The 20,475-nt window shown below is 36.7% G+C and overlaps 1 protein-coding gene across 1 annotated transcript in view; it reads left to right on the plus strand.

Annotated features, from left to right (window-relative positions):
* SLIT3 (slit guidance ligand 3) overlaps positions 1–20,132 on the plus strand; it is an 890,559-nt gene extending 870,427 nt beyond the window's left edge. The window contains exons 33-36 of the mRNA XM_053718567.1: positions 11,045–11,199; positions 12,146–12,431; positions 13,702–13,910; positions 15,823–20,132. Of these exons, the coding sequence (XP_053574542.1) occupies positions 11,045–11,199; positions 12,146–12,431; positions 13,702–13,910; positions 15,823–16,061 (889 nt within the window). The 3' untranslated portion in view covers positions 16,062–20,132. The remainder of the gene's footprint in view (positions 1–11,044; positions 11,200–12,145; positions 12,432–13,701; positions 13,911–15,822) is intronic.
* The last annotated feature ends 343 nt before the right edge of the window (positions 20,133–20,475 follow it).

A 20,475-nucleotide genomic window follows, 5' to 3' on the forward strand; every position in this document is an offset into this window, starting at 1 on the left:
TTCTCAGCTGTGCTATCGTCTAACCTTGAATAAACAAAAGAGGCATCAGTGTGTATTACTGTTTTAGTGTTCAGTTGCTCACACACCCACAGGCACACTTGGCATGAAAATACCAGCACTACCTACCCTGAAGATCAAAAAGCAAAGCTGGTATTTTTCTCTGGGTTTGATATTGTTCCATTAATGTGGGTAGACTGTATTTTTTATTCATTGCCCTACTCAGAAATAAACTTTGCACTTGAATTTATTACATATCTGAATGTTAAACTTTTTTTTACTTCCCTAAATAAACTATTTCAACATTCAACAAAATCCTAGAAAAAAAGTTAAATCACAAGAAAGATGCAAATTCTGAAAAAAATGTAGCTTTATTTATTATTTTCCTTGTTCATTATGAGCATCTACACAAACAAATTGGCATTATTCTGCCTGCTTTTTTTAGGATGGATGGATATATATATATATATATATATAGATAGATAGATAGATAGATAGATAGATAGATATATTATAGATATATATATTTATTTATTTTAACCCTGTATATTATCTAGTTCATATTCCACCATAACATATTGATTTTAAATTAATTTACCTGCCTAATAATTAACTCTTTTTTACTATTTGGAATGGTTAAAGAGCTGTGGATAAATGTACAGCAAGCTCGATGTGATCCAGGGTGCAATATATTGCAAAATGTTTTGTGGTTTTCCAACTTTGTTTTGTGCCAAACCACTGTCTCCAAATGTCTGGGTGGAAATCTGGCTGTCCTGATAGGTTACATATATATTTTAGCAGCAGACCCTTCATAAATTCAGACAATATTGTTTCAGATTTATTTATTCAAAGCTTTACATTTTTAATTGTGTGAACAAGAGAGTGGGAGCAAGTTACTTTCGCTCCATCTTATAAACCATTAGTTTAACAATGCTGTAGTCATTTTGTAAGACCAGGAAGAGTAAAAGGATTACAACGAACCTTAAAGGGACATTATATATGTATAAAATATATCAACAATTAAAGGGATATGAAACCCAAAAATGTTCTTTTGTGATTGAAAAAAAAGCATACGATTTTTAACCCTTTTGCTGCTAAGCCTTTTTTTACCCTATGCTGAGCCAATTTTGAGCTTTTTTTTTTGCTACCTACTTTTAAATTCTGAATATTTTTTTTTCAGCAGGCCCAGCAGATTCATAATATACCATTATTATATTTATAATTCATGGCATATGAAATAGCTGCTGCACAAATTTGATTAAATGTCAGTAAATAATAGTAAAAGTCACCACTGCTGTTACTGTGATCACCTTACTAAATTGTCATCAAGGACAGCCACAGGTGAAATAGGGGCCCATATGGGCTTTTGGGCTATAATATAGATTAAAGAGGCCCCAGTGTACAGTTATTTTTCTACTAGAAAATAATCTTTATTAGGGGTCTCTAGACAAACCAGAAATTGTTTATTGCACATATAATGACCAATTCCCAAGCACATGCCCATATGTTTTTTTTTTAACTTTATTTTACATCTGCTTTGTGGTACTGCTCCAAGAACACCACCATTTGAAAGAGCAGGCGATTCTCTTTCAAATGAGGAGTCCTGAAGCATTGTAGCCACCTAGGGAGCTGAAATTGAGGGGTTTTAGGAATCTCCCCCATCCAACTCCCTTGCAGCTATACCAAGCTTTCCGGTTTTGCCCTCTTTGTGATGTCACCACGTGCATATCACTGGCACTCCCATAAAGCCTGGAAGTGCCGCCCACTAGGCGACCAGAGATCCACGGCTTGTAGTGTGGTGGATCACTGAAAACAGTGTGTGATCGGTGATCCCCATGCATGACAAAAAGAGCTTGTCATGCACCCACAGGCTGCAATGTGCACAACGGACATAGGCCATCATGTGCATCTAAGTGGTTAAAAAGTTTCTAATTTACTTATAATATCAAATTTGCTTTGTTCTCATGGTATTGTTTGTTGAAGAGATACCTAGGTAGGAGTCTGGAACACTACATGGCAGGGAATAGTGCTGACATCTAGTGATCTTGCAAATGGATAACATTCTTGCAAAACCGCTGCTATATAGTGCTCCAGCCATGTGTTTATTCCTAAGCTTAACTATTAAGTTGTTTAAAACTGCCTGCTCTATCTGAATCGTAAAGAACAATTCCTGGATGTATGTCCCTTTAAATACTGCATAGTGAAAGATCTGCATACAAATGTGTTAGAACATTTTATTATTGCACTATTGCCTGCATACAACTATGTGTTTAACCCCTGCGAAGAAGATAAACATTAAAGTTAGCTCCAGAGCAGGAATGCACTACTGGGAGCTAGCTGAACAAAAGGAAAGAGCCAATGACAAGAGGCATGTAGGTATAGCAAGTTCCAATAACCAACTAGCTCCTGAGCTTATCTAGGTATACTTTTCAACAAAAGGATATTAAGAGAACAAAGTACATTTCATAATAACTAATTGGTTCTTCTGCATTTGGAGGGGTCTGGAAAGATCTGAAAATATTATATCTAATAAAAAGCTAAGGTTGGAATATTTAAGAATCATTATTTATTTAAAAAAAGGCATGGGATCAGGTATATGTAATGTGTCTCTAAGCCAGTATTTCTAAATTCCAGTCTTCGGGGTAAACTAAGAGGTCAGATTTTCAAGATAAGCTTGGAAAAGATTAGGTTAATAACATGGTTACTGATCAGATGATTATTTAATCTGTGCTCTAGTTCAGATATCCTAAAACTCTGGCATGTTAGTGTGCCCTGAGGACTGTAATTGAAAAACACAGCTCTAAGCATTGGTATGCAGTTATATTATCCTGCCCGATCCTTGAATTTAAAGGGGACAGTCAAATAAAAATTTAACTGATTCAGATAGAGCACATTTTCCAATTCACTTCCATTGTCTAAATATGCACAGTGTGTTTCTAAGCACACTTTCTGAGGCACCAGCTCCTACTGAGCATGTGCAAGATTCACAGGATATATGTATATGCATTTTGTGATTGGTTGATGGCTGTCAGGTGACACATTAGGAAGGAAGATGTAACTAACTGTCACTTTTCAGAAAAATCTATTAATCGTTTGAAATTCAAACTGTGTTTCTCTTGTTAAGTGTATCCAGTCCACGGATCATCCATTACTTGAGGGATATTCTCCTTCCCAACAGGAAGTTGCAAGAGGATCACCCACAGCAGAGCTGCTATATAGCTCCTCCCCTCACTGCCATATCCAGTCATTCTCTTGCAACTCTCAACTAAGATGGAGGTCATAAGAGGACTGTGGTGTTTTATACTTAGTTTATTTCTTCAATCAAAAGTTTGTTATTTTTAAATGGTACCGGAGTGTACTGTTTATCTCAGGCAGTATTTAGAAGAATAATCTGCCTGCGTTTTCTATGATCTTAGCAGAAGTAACTAAGATCCTTTGCTGTTCTCACATATTCTGAGAAATGAGGTAACTTCAGAGGGGGAATAGCTTGCTGGTTTTCCTGCAATAAGGTATGTGCAGTTAAAATATTTGCTGCTGATACCGAAGTAATGTAAGTAAAGCCTTAAATGCAGTGATTGCGCCTGGTATCAGGCTTATTAATAGAGATACATACTCTTATAAAAGTGTATTTTAAAACGTTTGCTGGCATGTTTAATCGTTTTTTACATATGTTTGGTGATAAAACTTATTGGGGCCTAGTTTTTTCCACATGGCTGGCTTGAATTTTGCCTAGGAACAGTTCCTGGAGGCTTCCCACTGTTGTAATATGAGTGGGAGGGGCCTATTTTGGCATTTTTTGCACATCCAGCTTCTTCCTGCATGATCCAGGACTTCTCTGAAGGGCTCAAAAGTCTTCAAAAGTCGTATTGAGGGAGGTAAAAAGCCACAGTAGAGCTGTTAAAAAACGTTTTTGTCATTTGTTATTCTGTTTTTGGTAGGGGTTAATCATCCATTTGCAAGTGGGTGCAATGCTCTGCTAACTTATTACATACACTGTAAAAATTTCGTTAGTGTAACTGCATTTTTTCACTGTTATTTCAAAATTTGGGAAAATTTGTGTTTCTTAAAGGCGCAGTAACGTTTTTTATATTGCTTGTAAACTTGTTTTAAAGTGTTTTCCAAGCTTGCTAGTCTCATTGCTAGTCTGTTTAAACATGTCTGACACAGAGGAACCTACTTGTTCATTATGTTTGAAAGCCATGGTGGAGCCCCATAGGAGAATGTGTACTAAATGTATTGATTTCACCTTAAACAGTAAAGATCAGTCTTTATCTACAGGGAGTGCAGAATTATTAGGCAAATGAGTATTTTGACCACATCATCCTCTTTATGCATGTTGTCTTACTCCAAGCTGTATAGGCTCAAAAGCCTACTACCAATTAAGCATATTAGGTGATGTGCATCTCTGTAATGAGAAGGGGTGTGGTCTAATGACATCAACACCCTATATCAGGTGTGCATAATTATTAGGCAACTTCCTTTCCTTTGGCAAAATGGGTCAAAAGAAGGACTTGACAGGCTCAGAAAAGTCAAAAATAGTGAGATATCTTGCAGAGGGATGCAGCACTCTTAAAATTGCAAAGCTTCTGAAGTGTGATCATCGAACAATCAAGCGTTTCATTCAAAATAGTCAACAGGGTCGCAAGAAGCGTGTGGAAAAACCAAGGCGCAAAATAACTGCCCATGAACTGAGAAAAGTCAAGCGTGCAGCTGCCAAGATGCCACTTGCCACCAGTTTGGCCATATTTCAGAGCTGCAACATCACTGGAGTGCCCAAAAGCACAAGGTGTGCAATACTCAGAGACATGGCCAAGGTAAGAAAGGCTGAAAGACGACCACCACTGAACAAGACACACAAGCTGAAACGTCAAGACTGGGCCAAGAAATATCTCAAGACTGATTTTTCTAAGGTTTTATGGACTGATGAAATGAGAGTGAGTCTTGATGGGCCAGATGGATGGGCCCGTGGCTGGATTGGTAAAGGGCAGAGAGCTCCAGTCCGACTCAGACGCCAGCAAGGTGGAGGTGGAGTACTGGTTTGGGCTGGTATCATCAAAGATGAGCTTGTGGGGCCTTTTCGGGTTGAGCATGGAGTCAAGCTCAACTCCCAGTCCTACTGCCAGTTTCTGGAAGACACCTTCTTCAAGCAGTGGTACAGGAAGAAGTCTGCATCCTTCAAGAAAAACATGATTTTCATGCAGGACAATGCTCCATCACACGCGTCCAAGTACTCCACAGCGTGGCTGGCAAGAAAGGGTATAAAAGAAGAAAATCTAATGACATGGCCTCCTTGTTCACCTGATCTGAACCCCATTGAGAACCTGTGGTCCATCATCAAATGTGAGATTTACAAGGAGGGAAAACAGTACACCTCTCTGAACTGTGTCTGGGAGGCTGTGGTTGCTGCTGCACGCAATGTTGATGGTGAACAGATCAAAACACTGACAGAATCCATGGATGGCAGGCTTTTGAGTGTCCTTGCAAAGAAAGGTGGCTATATTGGTCACTGATTTGTTTTTGTTTTGTTTTTGAATGTCAGAAATGTATATTTGTGAATGTTGAGATGTTATATTGGTTTCACTGGTAAAAATAAATAATTTAAATGGGTATATATTTGTTTTTTGTTAAGTTGCCTAATAATTATGCACAGTAATAGTCACCTGCACACACAGATATCCCCCTAAAATAGCTAAAACTAAAAACAAACTAAAAACTACTTCCAAAAATATTCAGCTTTGATATTAATGAGTTTTTTGGGTTCATTGAGAACATGGTTGTTGTTCAATAATAAAATTAATCCTCAAAAATACAACTTGCCTAATAATTCTGCACTCCCTGTATAAAAGAATTATCACCAGAGGGTTCTGTTGAGGGGGAAGTTATGCCGACTAACTCTCCCCACGTGTCAGACCCTTCGACTCCCGCTCAGGGGACGCACGCTAATATGGCGCCAATTACATCAGGGACGCCCATAGCGATTACCTTGCAGGACATGGCTGCAATCATGAATAATACCCTGTCAGAGGTATTATCTAGATTGCCTGAATTAAGAGGCAAGCGCGATAGCTCTGGGGTTAGGAGAGATACAGAGCGCGCAAATGCTGTTAGAGCCATGTCTGATACTGTGTCACAGTATGCAGAACATGAGGACGGAGAGCTTCAGTCTGTGGGTGACATCTCTGACTCGGGGAAACCTGATTCAGAGATTTCTAATTTTAAATTTAAGCTTGAGAACCTCCGTGTATTGCTTGGGGAGGTATTAGCTGCTCTGAATGACTGTAACACAGTTGCAATTCCAGAGAAATTGTGTAGGCTGGATAGATACTATGCGGTGCCGGTGTGTACTGACGTTTTTCCTATACCTAAAAGGCTTACAGAAATTATTAGCAAGGAGTGGGATAGACCCGGTGTGCCCTTTTCCCCACCTCCTATATTTAGAAAAATGTTTCTAATAGACGCCACTACACGGGACTTATGGCAGACGGTCCCTAAGGTGGAGGGAGCAGTTTCTACTTTAGCAAAGCGTACCACTATCCCAGTTGAGGACAGTTGTGCTTTTTCAGATCCAATGGATAAAAAATTGGAGGGTTACCTTAAGAAAATGTTTATTCAACAAGGTTTTATTTTACAGCCCCTTGCATGCATTGCGCCTGTCACTGCTGCGGCAGCATTCTGGTTTGAGGCCCTGGAAGAGGCCATCCATACAGCTCCATTGGAGGAAATTATTGACAAGCTTAGAACGCTTAAGCTAGCTAACTCATTTGTTTCTGATGCCATTGTTCATTTGACTAAACTAACGGCTAAGAATTCCCGATTCGCCATCCAGGCGCGTAGGGCGCTATGGCTTAAATCCTGGTCAGCTGACGTGACTTCAAAGTCTAAATTACTTAACATTCCTTTCAAGGGGCAGACCTTATTCGAGCCTGGCTTGAAGGAAATTATTGCTGACATTACTGGAGGCAAGGGTCATACCCTTCCTCAGGACAGGGCCAAATCAAAGGCCAAACAGTCTAATTTTCGTGCCTTTCGAAATTTCAAGGCAGGAGCAGCATCAACTTCCTCCGCTTCAAAACAAGAGGGAACTGTTGCTCATTCCAGACAGGCCTGGAAACCTAACCAGTCCTGGAACAAGGGCAAGCAGGCCAGGAAGCCTGCTGCTGCCCCCAAGACAGCATGAAGGAACGGCCCCCTATCCGGAAACGGATCTAGTGGGGGGCAGACTTTCTCTCTTCGCCCAGGCGTGGGCAAGAGATGTTCAGGATCCCTGGGCGTTGGAGATCATATCTCAGGGATATCTTCTGGACTTCAAAGCTTCTCCTCCACAAGGGAGATTTCATCTTTCAAGATTATCATCAAACCAGATAAAGAAAGAGGCATTCCTAAGCTGTGTGCAAGACCTCCTAGTAATGGGAGTGATCCATCCAGTTCCGCGGACGGAACAAGGACAGGGATTTTATTCAAATCTGTTTGTGGTTCCCAAGAAAGAGGGAACCTTCAGACTAATCTTGGATCTAAAGATCTTAAACAAATTCCTCAGAGTTCCATCATTCAAAATGGAAACTATTCGGACCATCCTACCCATGATCCAAGAGGGTCAGTACATGACCACAGTGGACTTAAAGGATGCCTACCTTCACATACCGATTCACAAAGATCATTATCGGTTCCTAAGGTTTGCCTTTCTAGACAGGCATTACCAATTTGTAGCTCTTCCCTTCGGGTTGGCCACTGCCCCGAGAATTTTTACAAAGGTTCTGGGCTCACTTCTGGCGGTTCTAAGACCGCGAGGCATAGCGGTGGCTCCGTATCTAGACGACATCCTGATACAGGCGTCAAGCTTTCAAATTGCCAAGTCTCATACAGAGATAGTTCTGGCATTTCTGAGGTTGCATGGGTGGAAAGTGAACGTGGAAAAGAGTTCTCTATCACCACTCACAAGAGTCTCCTTCCTAGGGACTCTTATAGATTCTGTAGAGATGAAAATTTACCTGACGGAGTCCAGGTTATCAAAACTTCTAAATGCTTGCTGTGTCCTTCATTCCATTCCACGCCCGTCAGTGGCTCAGTGCATGGAAGTAATCGGCTTAATGGTAGCGGCAATGGACATAGTGCCATTTGCGCGCCTGCATCTCAGACCGCTGCTAAGTCAGTGGAATGGGGATTACTCAGATTTGTCCCCTCTACTAAATCTGGATCAAGAGACCAGAGATTCTCTTCTCTGGTGGCTTTCTCGGGTCCATCTGTCCAAGGATATGACCTTTCGCAGGCCAGATTGGACGATTGTAACAACAGATGCCAGCCTTCTAAGTTGGGGCGCAGTCTGGAACTCCCTGAAGGCTCAGGGATCGTGGACTCAGGAGGAGAAACTCCTCCCAATAAATATTCTGGAGTTAAGAGCAATATTCAATGCTCTTCTAGCTTGGCCTTAGTTAGCAACACTGAGGTTCATCAGATTTCAGTCGGACAACATCACGACTGTGGCTTACATCAACCATCAAGGGGGAACCAGGAGTTCCCTAGCAATGTTAGAAGTCTCAAAGATAATTCGCTGGGCAGAGTCTCACTCTTGCCACCTGTCAGCGATCCACATCCCAGGCGTAGAGAACTGGGAGGCAGATTTTCTAAGTCGTCAGACTTTTCATGCGGGGGAGTGGGAACTTCATCCGGAGGTGTTTGCTCAACTGGTCCATCGTTGGGGCAAACCAGAACTGGATCTCATGGCGTCTCGCCAGAACGCCAAGCTTCCTTGTTACGGATCCAGATCCAGGGACCCGGGAGCAACGCTGATAGATGCTCTAGCAGCTCCTTGGTTCTTCAACCTGGCCTATGTGTTTCCACCGTTTCCTCTGCTCCCTCGACTGATTGCCAAAATCAAACAGGAGAGAGCATCGGTGATTCTGATCGCGCCTGCGTGGCCACGCAGGACCTGGTATGCAGACCTAGTGGACATGTCATCTCTTCCACCATGGACTCTGCCTCTGAGGCAGGACCTTCTAATACAAGGTCCTTTCAATCATCCAAATCTACTTTCTCTGAGACTGACTGCATGGAGATTGAACGCTTGATTCTATCAAGGCGTGGCTTCTCTGAGTCAGTCATTGATACCTTAATACAGGCTTGGAAGCCTGTCACCAGGAAAATCTACCATAAGATATGGCGTAAATATCTTTATTGGTGTGAATCCAAGAGTTACTCATGGAGTAAGGTTAGGATTCCTTGGATATTGTCCTTTCTCCAAGAGGGTTTGGACAAAGGCTTATCAGCTAGTTCTTTAAAAGGACAGATCTCTGCTCTGTCTATTCTTTTGCACAAGCGTCTGGCAGAAGTTCCAGACGTCCAGGCATTTTGTCAGGCTTTGGTTAGGATTAAGCCTGTGTTTAAAACTGTTGCTCCCCCGTGGAGCTTAAACTTGGTTCTTAAAGTTCTTCAGGGAGTTCCGTTTGAACCCCTTCATTCCATTGATATTAAACTTTTATCTTGGAAAGTTCTGTTTTTAATGGCTATTTCTGAGTTATCTGCCTTACATTGTGATTCTCCTTATCTGATTTTTCATTCAGACAAGGTAGTTCTGCGTACCAAACCTGGGTTTTTACCAACAGGAATATCAATCAAGAGATTGTTGTTCCATCATTGTGTCCTAATCCTTCTTCAAAGAAGGAACGTCTTTTGCATAATCTGGACGTAGTCCATGCCTTGAAGTTTTACTTACAGGCTACTAAAGATTTTCGTCGAACATCTGCCCTGTTTGTCGTTTACTCTGGACAGAGGAGAGGTCAAAAAGCTTCGGCAACCTCTCTCTCCTTTTGGCTTCGGAGCATAATACGCTTAGCCTATGAGACTGCTGGACAGCAGCCCCCTGAAAGGATTACAGCTCATTCTACTAGAGCTGTGGCTTCCACCTGGGCCTTTAAAAATGAGGCCTCTGTTGAACAGATTTGCAAGGCTGCGACTTGGTCTTCGCTTCACACCTTTTCAAAATTTTACAAATTTGCCACTTTTGCTTCTTCGGAGGCTGTTTTTGGGAGAAAGGTTCTACAGGCAGTGGTTCCTTCCGTTTAAGTTCCTGCCTTGTCCCTCCCATCATCCGTGTACTTTAGCTTTGGTATTGGTATCCCACAAGTAATGGATGATCCGTGGACTGGATACACTTAACAAGAGAAAACATAATTTATGCTTACCTGATAAATTTATTTCTCTTGTAGTGTATCCAGTCCACGGCCCGCCCTATCCTTTTAAGGCAGGTCTAAATTTTAATTAAACTACAGTCACCACTGCACCCTATGGTTTCTCCTTTCTCGTCTTGTTTCGGTCGAATGACTGGATATGGCAGTGAGGGGAGGAGCTATATAGCAGCTCTGCTGTGGGTGATCCTCTTGCAACTTCCTGTTGGGAAGGAGAATATCCCTCAAGTAATGGATGATCCGTGGACTGGATACACTACAAGAGAAATACATTTATCAGGTAAGCATAAATTATGTTTTTTTGCACTGTATCTTTATTATGCATTTATTGATTATGCTATTCTACTTTGCTTAGACCTTTATGGGTATAAGTGTGTATGAAGGCTGAAAAAGTATTTGGGGGGGGGGAAATATTTTACATCAGTGGCTACAGACTCATGTAATGAAAAACAAAAATGCTTAGCAAAATATAGTAGAAAATGCACAATTGAATCACCAATTAGAAACAAACGTGTAAAAGAATTTTTATTTTTTTACAATCAGCCTTGTGTGGGAGGAAAAATTTAAAAGTTACAAAAAGGTTTAAAACTTAGTAATCATCCCTAGAATGTGTGAATTATTTTTTCTACATTAAATATTATAGTGTAAAATATGTAATAGTTCCAAATAACTTTACATTATGTAACAAATACATTTTATGCAAGTAGTACATACTGAATAGCCCAAGGTTAGTGGTATTCAGTAAACATATTATTATTATTTTTATTATTATTATATTAGGTCTTGGTGCTCCTACACAGAAATCTCAATTGACATTATATCAGTTACAACATAAATTATTTTCATTTGTATTTCGCTTTCCATAGTGTGGAAACCATCAACGATGGCCTGTTTCATATTGTTGAGCTAGTGATGTTGAATCAAACCTTGAATTTGGTTGTTGATAAGGGGGCACCGAAAAGTCTTGGAAAACTTCAAAAGCAGCCTTCCTTGAACCTGAACACACCTTTCTACCTTGGAGGTAAATAAAGTTCTGTATATGTTTAAAGGGACATTGAACCCAATGATCTATTGTACCTGCTGGAGTGTATGAAATGGTTTACAAATAACTCATTTACAATTATTTTATTATTTGAAATTGTTTGGTTTCCTGTTAAAACCTCTTCCTATAATGAAAATATCAGTACTGCAGTATTGACTGTAGAAAAGTTATGTAAACAAAAGACAGCAACACAAATCAACCACTTAGTGGGGGTGGGAGTTAGAACACAGCCTATTTTAAGTGTGTTCCTTCACCAACTTAAAATACAATCAACTTAGCTGCTTCTCTGAGTATTGTGTTCCTTTAATGAGCTGCTAAACGCTAAGATTTGCATGTGTGTGTTAATCATTCATTATGATAAGTATTATCAATCAGAGATATCCTTTTAAACCCAGTCTACCTGCAGTGCGTTGTATATAAATCTGGCGTTATAGTGGATTTAATAAAAGACATTTTTATCACCTCCCTGTTACAATTATAAATATCGATTTCCTTTATTTTGTTTTTGCAGGAATTTTAACTTGGATATAAAAGAATAAAATTAGCCAAGTTATTTCATTATATTAGCAAAAAAAATTAAGGAATAAATACTTAATTACTTTGATAATATAATATATTCACAGTTAATTAAGTTTCCATTGCAAACTAGGTACACAACAATTATATCATCTGCATTATAAAAAAATTCGACATTTAATGCAGTAATTGGAAACGTATTTTGGATAACTTTGAATTCCTTGATACGAACCTGTGACATTAACATATCAAAATACATGTTCTTAAAGAATTCCTGTAAAGAACCTATTAAAAAAAAGTAATGTTTTTTAATTTCTTTTCATAGAAAATATTATAATTCTGCAAAAAATGTAAAAAGTATCAATTTTATTTCTGGAAACAAGTAATATACTGTGAATTTTTATTACAGGCATCCCACCAACATCAGGAGTGTCCTCTTTACGACAGAGGGCTGACCGTAGTCCCAATGGTTTTAATGGATGTATCCATGATGTTCGTATTAACAATGAACTACAAGACTTTCGGGATCTGCCTCCCATATCTGGAGGAGTATTTCCTGGGTGCAAATCTTGTAACATGTGCAAGCATGGCTCTTGTCGCGCAACAGAAAAAGCAAGTGCTATCTGCGAATGTAACCCAGGGTGGACAGGTCCACTTTGTGATCAGGAAGTTACAGATGTCTGTTTGAATCATAAGTAAGTTTGTTTTATTTTTATTTACATTGTATTCAATTATACAAAATTTGCACTGAAAGATTAATAGTTTCATATAAAAAAATATGCATTTTATTTCAAACCAAGCTGCGTGTTTAAGTAATGTGCAGTCACTTTAGGGCAGGGGGGTCCAAACTTTGCTCTCTAGAGGTTTTGGAACTACATTTCCAATGATGCTCAGCCAGCATTTTATCTAGCTGAGCATCATGGGAAATGTAGTTCCAAAACCTCTGGAGAGCAAAGTTTGGACACCCCTGCGTTTAGGTGAATATGATGCTGCAGTGTCTCGATTATTGTACATCTTTAAAAGAGACACTTTTTAATGCTTAAGAACTATTTAAAAAATCCAATTTCAGAGCAAAAAAGTAAACTCAATTTAAAAAGTATAAGATACATAAAGGTTTACAAGTGCAATATTCATGCCAAAGACTTTCAGTGTCCTTTAAAAATTAATGACATGGCTGACAAAACAAAACAACCCTGATAAAACAAAATAACACAATATTAATCAGTAGTATAGCTTATCCCATCCATCATTAGTATTAAAGGAACAGACAATACATTCACATAATCAACAAACAAATGATAAAAAGCAATGCAATTTGTTCAAATGACTAGATTTTTTTTCTGACAAATTTCAAAGTTATGTCTATTTCCATGCTTCCTGTATCATGTGACAGCCATTAGCCAATCACAAATGCATATACGTATATTCTGTGACTTTTTGCCCATGCTCAGTAGGAGCTGTTGACTCAAAAAGTGTAAATATAAAAATACTGTGCACATGTTGTTAATGGAAGTAAATTGGAAAGTTTTTTAAAATTGCTGCTCTATCTGAATCATGAACGTTTAATTCCCTTTAAAGGAAAAATGCCACACAGTGTATTGTATTTTTGTAGGGGTCCCAAACGTTGGTGAGGGGAGACCTACTTTTTTATTGTTTTATGTGAAATTTACTGGTGGCAAATTATATCTGCATACATTTTAGAGTGTACCAAAGCTGTAAATTGGTGGGATTATTTGTATTATTATTAGTAGTAGTATTTATACATAACTATATTAATATTATATATAAATATATCTCCCTACACAAACTGCTTTTCTATTTTATAAATATGTGGCCAACTGTTTTTGTAGGAAATACATATTTTTGTCCAATTACTTGTTTACACATGGGATTAATTAATTTGGATTCTTCAGATGGTGCATTTTAATACAATGTCTGAGTTCATTTGCTTTTCTTTTGCTTCAGGTGCCTACATGGAAAATGTGTTGCTACAAATAACGCTTACACATGCAAATGTAACGAAGGCTACGCAGGGATGTACTGTGATAAGAAAAATGAGTCCTCCATCCTTTGTAGAAATGTGAACTGCAACCATGGGCAGTGCAAGTTGACAGAGAGGGATGATCCATACTGTGAATGTGATTCTCACTATACTGGAGAACACTGTGACAAAGGTGAGGCATTATGTTTAATTCTTATTTTTATTTTCTTGTTATTCCTTTTTTTTTCCCTTTAAAAAGATTTATTAAAGGGACACTAAACCCAAATGTTTTCTTTCATGATTCAGATAGATCATGCAATTTAAAGCAACTTTCTAATTTACTCCTATTATCAAATTTTCTTCGTTCTTTTGCTATCTTTATTTGAAAGGCATTAATGTTAGCTTAGGAGTCAGACCATTTTCGGTTCAGCACATGGTTAGAGCTTGCTAATAGGTGGCCAAAAATAGGCCAGCTTCTGAGCTTACAATCCTGCTTTTTCAAATAAAGATACCAAGAGAACAAAGAAAAATTGATAATAGGAGTAAATTAGAAAGTTGCTTAAAATTGCCTGCTCTATCTGAACCATGAAAGAAAAAAAAAAAATTGGGTTTCGTATCCGTTTAAGAATTTCAGACTATGTAATGGGATATCATAGTAGTTTTTTTATTCACTGTTGGACCTAAAAAGATATTCTAATATGTATTACAGTCTATTCTTTTGTTTTTTCAAAACAGATACTCTTGTGCTGAAAAACAATTGTTTTTATACTTGTGAGGCATGTCTGTGCCCACCAGTAGAGATGTGAGTTGTCTTTATTAGCCAGTTAGATTGTATTCCACATAAGAGTAGTGTGCAAGTGTGCATTTTCTGTTTCAAAATAAAAATAAACAGCTTTAAAGGGGCAGTATACAACAATTTTCCGTAATAGGCACTACTATAAAGAATAATATGCACAGATACTGATATAAAAATCCAGTATAAAAGCCTTAAAAAATTAATTAGAAGCTCCCAATTTAGCACTGTTGATGAGATTAGGCTGGGACACCCACATAAACCTCCCCTGCATATGAAAAGGCCTATTATACAAACAGAAGCCGTCTAAAGTCTGTATACATCAGTATGCATCTAAAACTTTGGGGCTTGGCTAGCAGTCTGAAAATCAGCACATTGTTATTTAAAAATAAGCAAAACTATACATTTTTATAAAAACACACTCAGATGGGCTATATAAATGGATCATCTACAAAACTGATATGCAAAGAAAAATCTAGTGTACAATGTCCCTTTAACTTTTTATGTAAAACATTTTTAGCCTGTTTAATGTTATTTAAAAATAAGCAAAACTATAAATGTTTATAAAAACACACCCAGATGGGCTATATAAATGGATTATCTACAAAACTGATATACAAAGAAAAATCGAGTGTACAATGTCCCTTTAACTTTTTATGCAAAAACATTTTTAGCCTGTTTAAACTGTGTTTCATATGCTTGATTATTTTTTTAGTTAATGTCCTTTTAAATGTGCAATATAATTAAATAAAAAAGAGGCAGTAAATGTTGGTAAAGCTGTGATTCTTACTCCAGGACACTATAACAAAGAATTTTCATAAATTTTCATTTATCATTCCACAAGCATTTCTGGTGAACTGCTTGTGCAATGCCGCCCCCTGCACATTCCCGGCCAATCGGCTGCTAGCAGGGGTGTCAATCATCCTAATCGTATCCAATCGGGATGATTGCAGTCCGCCACCACGAGCTAAGGAGCAGCGGTCTTACTATCACTGCTTCTTGACTTATGTCTCCGGCGAGCCTAAACAGCAGCATACGCTGCATGATAAATCTACCCCAAAGAGTGAAGTGTACATAACATTGTAGAGGTTCAATTTATAAAGCGTTTAGAAGGAATCAAGTGTGCAGATTTAGAGAAGGATATTTCAGATGCATTAAATTAGGTGGATGGAACACAAAAAAGGAAAATAAACTTGTACATACAGAGAGAGAAAGCCGTTTTCAAAGACGTTGTTACTACATTGCATTTAATATAAACTTCTAGTATGCCATTACTACTGTTTTATAAAAGACATATATCTTTTTTTTACAGAAAAGCTTTGCCAGGGTCAGATTATCCGAGAGATTGTCCGCAAACAGCAAGGCTTTACTTCTTGCAGTACCACGTCCAAGGTGCCAAGAATGGAGTGCAGCGGTAGCTGTGGTAATGGCCAATGTTGTGTTCCACTGAAAAGCAAACGACGGAAATACTTTTTTCAGTGCATGGATGGATCCTCTTTTGTGGAAGAACTGGAGAGATATAGTGAATGTGGTTGCACACAGTGCTTATAAATCTACTATCACCCATTGGAGGGCAAAACGCAATATAACATTGCTGCAATCAATAAAGAACTGTGTATTTCAGAGTGAATTTCAAGAAGATAAGAATATTAACTATATTGTAAAATAAACAAAAAATAGAACTTATTTTTATTATTGAAAATGACTATTTTCATTCTTTATTATAAAAAATATCACACCACTTGGGTATATGTATCATATAGTGAGTTATTTTTACTGTTAATTTTTTAAATACTACCAAAAAAGGTAATAAAGACGTCATAGCCTAACAAAAAAATAACAATTAGTTTATAAAATTGATTTTATTGATGTGCCTCAATCAGAACGTATCAGTCATATTACAAAACTTACATTTTTATGGCACTAAACATTTTTTTCTAAATATTTTCATAACTGTGAAATTGTTAGTTTTAAAAAAGAAATTTGTACCCAAGATTTGCCAACTTTTACATGTTTGTACCGTAAAACATAATTATTTATGCTAATTTGTACTGTTATTAAGAGTATTTTGATGGATATTGAAGTTCATAGATATTACAATAAAAATTGCAGTGTTTCCTAAATCTTTTCTGTGCAAATAAAAATGACTAAGTACAATTCATGCTGCTAAGACTAAAGCAGTTTTAAATAGTATTTAGATAGGTATGGTAACTAATTATTTTTATGTATATTTGTTATATTTTAAACTCAGAAAACAACGACATTGCCAAAATAAAGTCACAAATGTAGCTTATATTTATATAAACATAGGCTATAACATTTTACTTTACAGCACAGAAAGTTCATTTTATAGTAATTAATTATTTTTTGATAAACATTTTTGGATATAGCTTGTTTATTTGCCCTCACACTTTATAATGGTTTTTGTGACTTTTTCTACATGCTACAACTCAAATGACCAAATTCTGATTAAATAATTGTTTTGAAAACGTATAAATGGCCCAATCACGTTTTTAAATGTTTTAGAAAGCATAAATTTATAGTTTGATGACGCATATTTTTATAAAGATAATTCCCCATTTTACTGGGGGATTTTACGGGGGGGGGGGTTAATGTTAAAATATGGAATTACCTTATGGTTCCATTAAAAAGTGGCCCTTTTCCACTTCAATATTATTCAGACTTTCATAATGTATAAAATTCACATTGTGGTACTGAACTAGAAAAAAACTTGTACTCAAAATATTTTTGTCAACCATATAAAAAAAGCTGAATTTAAAAATATTGATTTTTATTTTTGTTTGAATTTTTTGGAGTAAAAATGATTTAAGTTTAAACTAATACAACAGGCTAAGGCCTAGTTTCCACTGAGGTGGTAAAGTGTGGAAAATGGAAGGTAACATAAAAAATCTCCATAGACTTAAGGCTCATTTCCATTGAGGTGGTAACGTTGGGAAACTAGTGATAAAAACATTTAACTCCATTAAGTCTATGAAGAATTTTTATGTTTCCACATATTTCCAAACTTTACCAACTCAATGGAAACTTTTCCTTAGTTGTACATTTCTTACTGAGAGGACCATATTATTATGAGCATTAATAGGAAGTACCCAACCAGTACTAGTTTCTATTTAAATATAGACAGCTTTTACATCACATTTTTCATGCCAAAAACATTAATAAATGTTATTGTTTCACATGGATAAAAGAAAAATGTTGAGAACAGTGTCTCTTTAAAACTGGAATGACCTTTCTAGAGTTTGTGTTCTCTCTATTTATATGTTATTCTACACAGTTTATTCATTAAGGGTGAAAGAATAACTGAGCTTTAGTTAATAGTATGTATAGGATAGCATAAAATTGGAGAGACTTGAGAGTTGAAAATAGCCTTACTAGTTTGTAGATCTATGGAGCTGTGTGGACAAAGGTGTAGATGACGCAATGATACAGAAAGCCATGCATCAAAAATCAAGCAGAAATGGTAAATATTTCTAAAATGTGTATAAATATTACTTTTTAAAATATTAAATCATGCATATCCTAAATTCCCAGCAATACACAAGACAAGAAATAAATTAAACAAAGTATAATTAGTGCATCTTGATGTTTTATTTATTTAAATGAATTGTCTCATTGACCTTAAAACTGATACCTTTCTCCTGTAGTCTTATCACATGGTCATCTAGCTGCTCTTGTTCCCCAAACCCAGTATACAGGTGTTTCCCAAACTGAGCTTCATGGAACCCTGATGCCTATATAGAATGCTTTTAGGTTTTAAATAATAATTACCCTAGAGGTTTGTATAAACAAATATGCAAGAAGAAAAAAAAGATAGCAGATGTGGCTGTACAGTCTTGGGTAGTAGTATTAGTAGTAGTTTTAGCGATGGAGAAAAGCTATACATTCATTTTTTACTGTAATGGTCCTTAACATAGGAGCTTAGCTTTCTGATGTTGTTTTACATTTTTAAATGAATTAAAGGGACATAATACTCATATGCTAAATCACTTGAAACTGATGCAGTATAACTGTAACAAGCTGACAGGAAAATATCACCAGAGCATCTCTTTGTAAAAAGGAAGATATTTTACCTCACATTCTCCTCAGCTCAGCAGAGTAAGTTCTGTGTAAAAAGTTATACACAGCTGCTACCCAGCTGCTGGTGAAAAAAAAAGAAGAAATGAACAGCAGCCAATCAGCATCAACAGTGCTGAGGTCATGAACTCTTTTACTGTGATCTCATGAGATTTCACTTGACTCTCATGAGATTTCATTGTAAACTTCCTTTACCTGATTGGTGAAATAAGATAAGTGTGCACGAAAGCTCGTTCCTTTGGCTGTCCCGGGACAGACATACTGATTTGCTGCTTAGAAGTTCTTTACAATCGGATGTGGCTACTGAGAAACATTTGAGGTAAAATATCTTTCTTTTTTACATAGAGATGTTCAGGTGATATTTTCTAGTCAGCTTTTTACAACTATACTGCATCAGTTTCAAGTGTTTAAACATTTGGGTATTATGGCCCTTTAATGGAACCACACAATGTTAAACAGTTTGGGAAACATTGCTGTATACCCTTCCTTATTAAAAAAAATGCATACCGTCAGTCCACAACAAGAAAACCTGAGGTTCCCTCCTTGGAGCAGTGCCAGAGCAGTATGATAACAAGAATAAAGCTGCCTACTTGGCTTCTGCTTGGAAGATACAGCTAAAGACTACAGATAATATGCATCTGAACAGGCTAAAGACCACATATATTGTGTAGCTACAGACTTAAAATATTTTTCATATTTAAATATAGCAACAATATAAAAATACTAATTTAATTTCATTATAATTGTAAGCTGATATAAATTCATGATTCTTAAAGTATGGTATTGGTGTTTCTTTTATGTTTTGCTGTTCTCACCTCAGAGACAGTGACATCTGCATAACTAACTAGTTTCCTGAAATTAGTACCAGGTCTTACAAAGGTGCAAAGTAAGCAGTCAACCATTTTTGTTTAAAAATCTGTTGAAGGGGAAAAAAAGAAGAGAGAGAGAACAAATATATATTGTTTTCTACTCAGGAGTCGAATTATTTTTTAAGCTAAACCGAACAATCCATCTATATTCACAATATTTTTCTTAATTACTTCTGTAGAATTGCACAGGAACATTACATAATTCATTATGACAAACTGATTTCTGTACTGCGGTATTTATTATTGGTCAATTCATTTTGTTCATGTATTTGTAACTGACTCTAGTGTGTATTGGTGATTTTCTGTATCTGTATAGCATGAGCATTCAGGTTGTTTTTCCAACATAGAAACAAAAAAGGGAAATGTTAAAATCTTGGATTGGTTTCAAGTTAGCTATAACATACTAATTTATTTCTTATTAACTACAAATTATATTTGAAATATATGTATGCCAATATTTCTCTTGAGATTGTTTTGTTTAATTAAAGAAAATAAAAATTCACATAACTGCCTCTTTACATACCATTAATTCATTTTATGACATCTATTGTTTCATTTTATGTGCTGTCTGTAATATTAAGACTACTTTTGTGAATCATCCTTTCAGATTGCTGCCAAAATCAATAAAGCATCAGTCTACAATATACTTTAAAATCCATTTGCAGATTGTGTTCCTTTGGCTTATAATATTTTTTCCAGTAGTTTTAAAAGTTGAATGAATTACGGATATTTTTGTTTTGTTGAGTTCCTGTGGTTTCTATAGCAATTGCTAATTTTATTTTCATTTTACCCAAGTTGGATTGCTTTTCATGCCAGAATCAGTTTGAAATATAGCTTAACAAAATTGCTTTTAGTTTATGTGTACTAGAAAATTTCTTAATCATTTTATAATTTTTTTTAACATCTATTTGGGATACAAAAATTGTACATATCACTGAAGCAATTTTCATAAGTTTCATCCTGCACTTTTAAAGGGGGATTAAAGTCAAAATGAAACTGTC

Source organism: Bombina bombina, chromosome 6 (genome assembly GCF_027579735.1).
Source record: "Bombina bombina isolate aBomBom1 chromosome 6, aBomBom1.pri, whole genome shotgun sequence".
Classification (NCBI taxonomy): domain Eukaryota; kingdom Metazoa; phylum Chordata; class Amphibia; order Anura; family Bombinatoridae; genus Bombina; species Bombina bombina.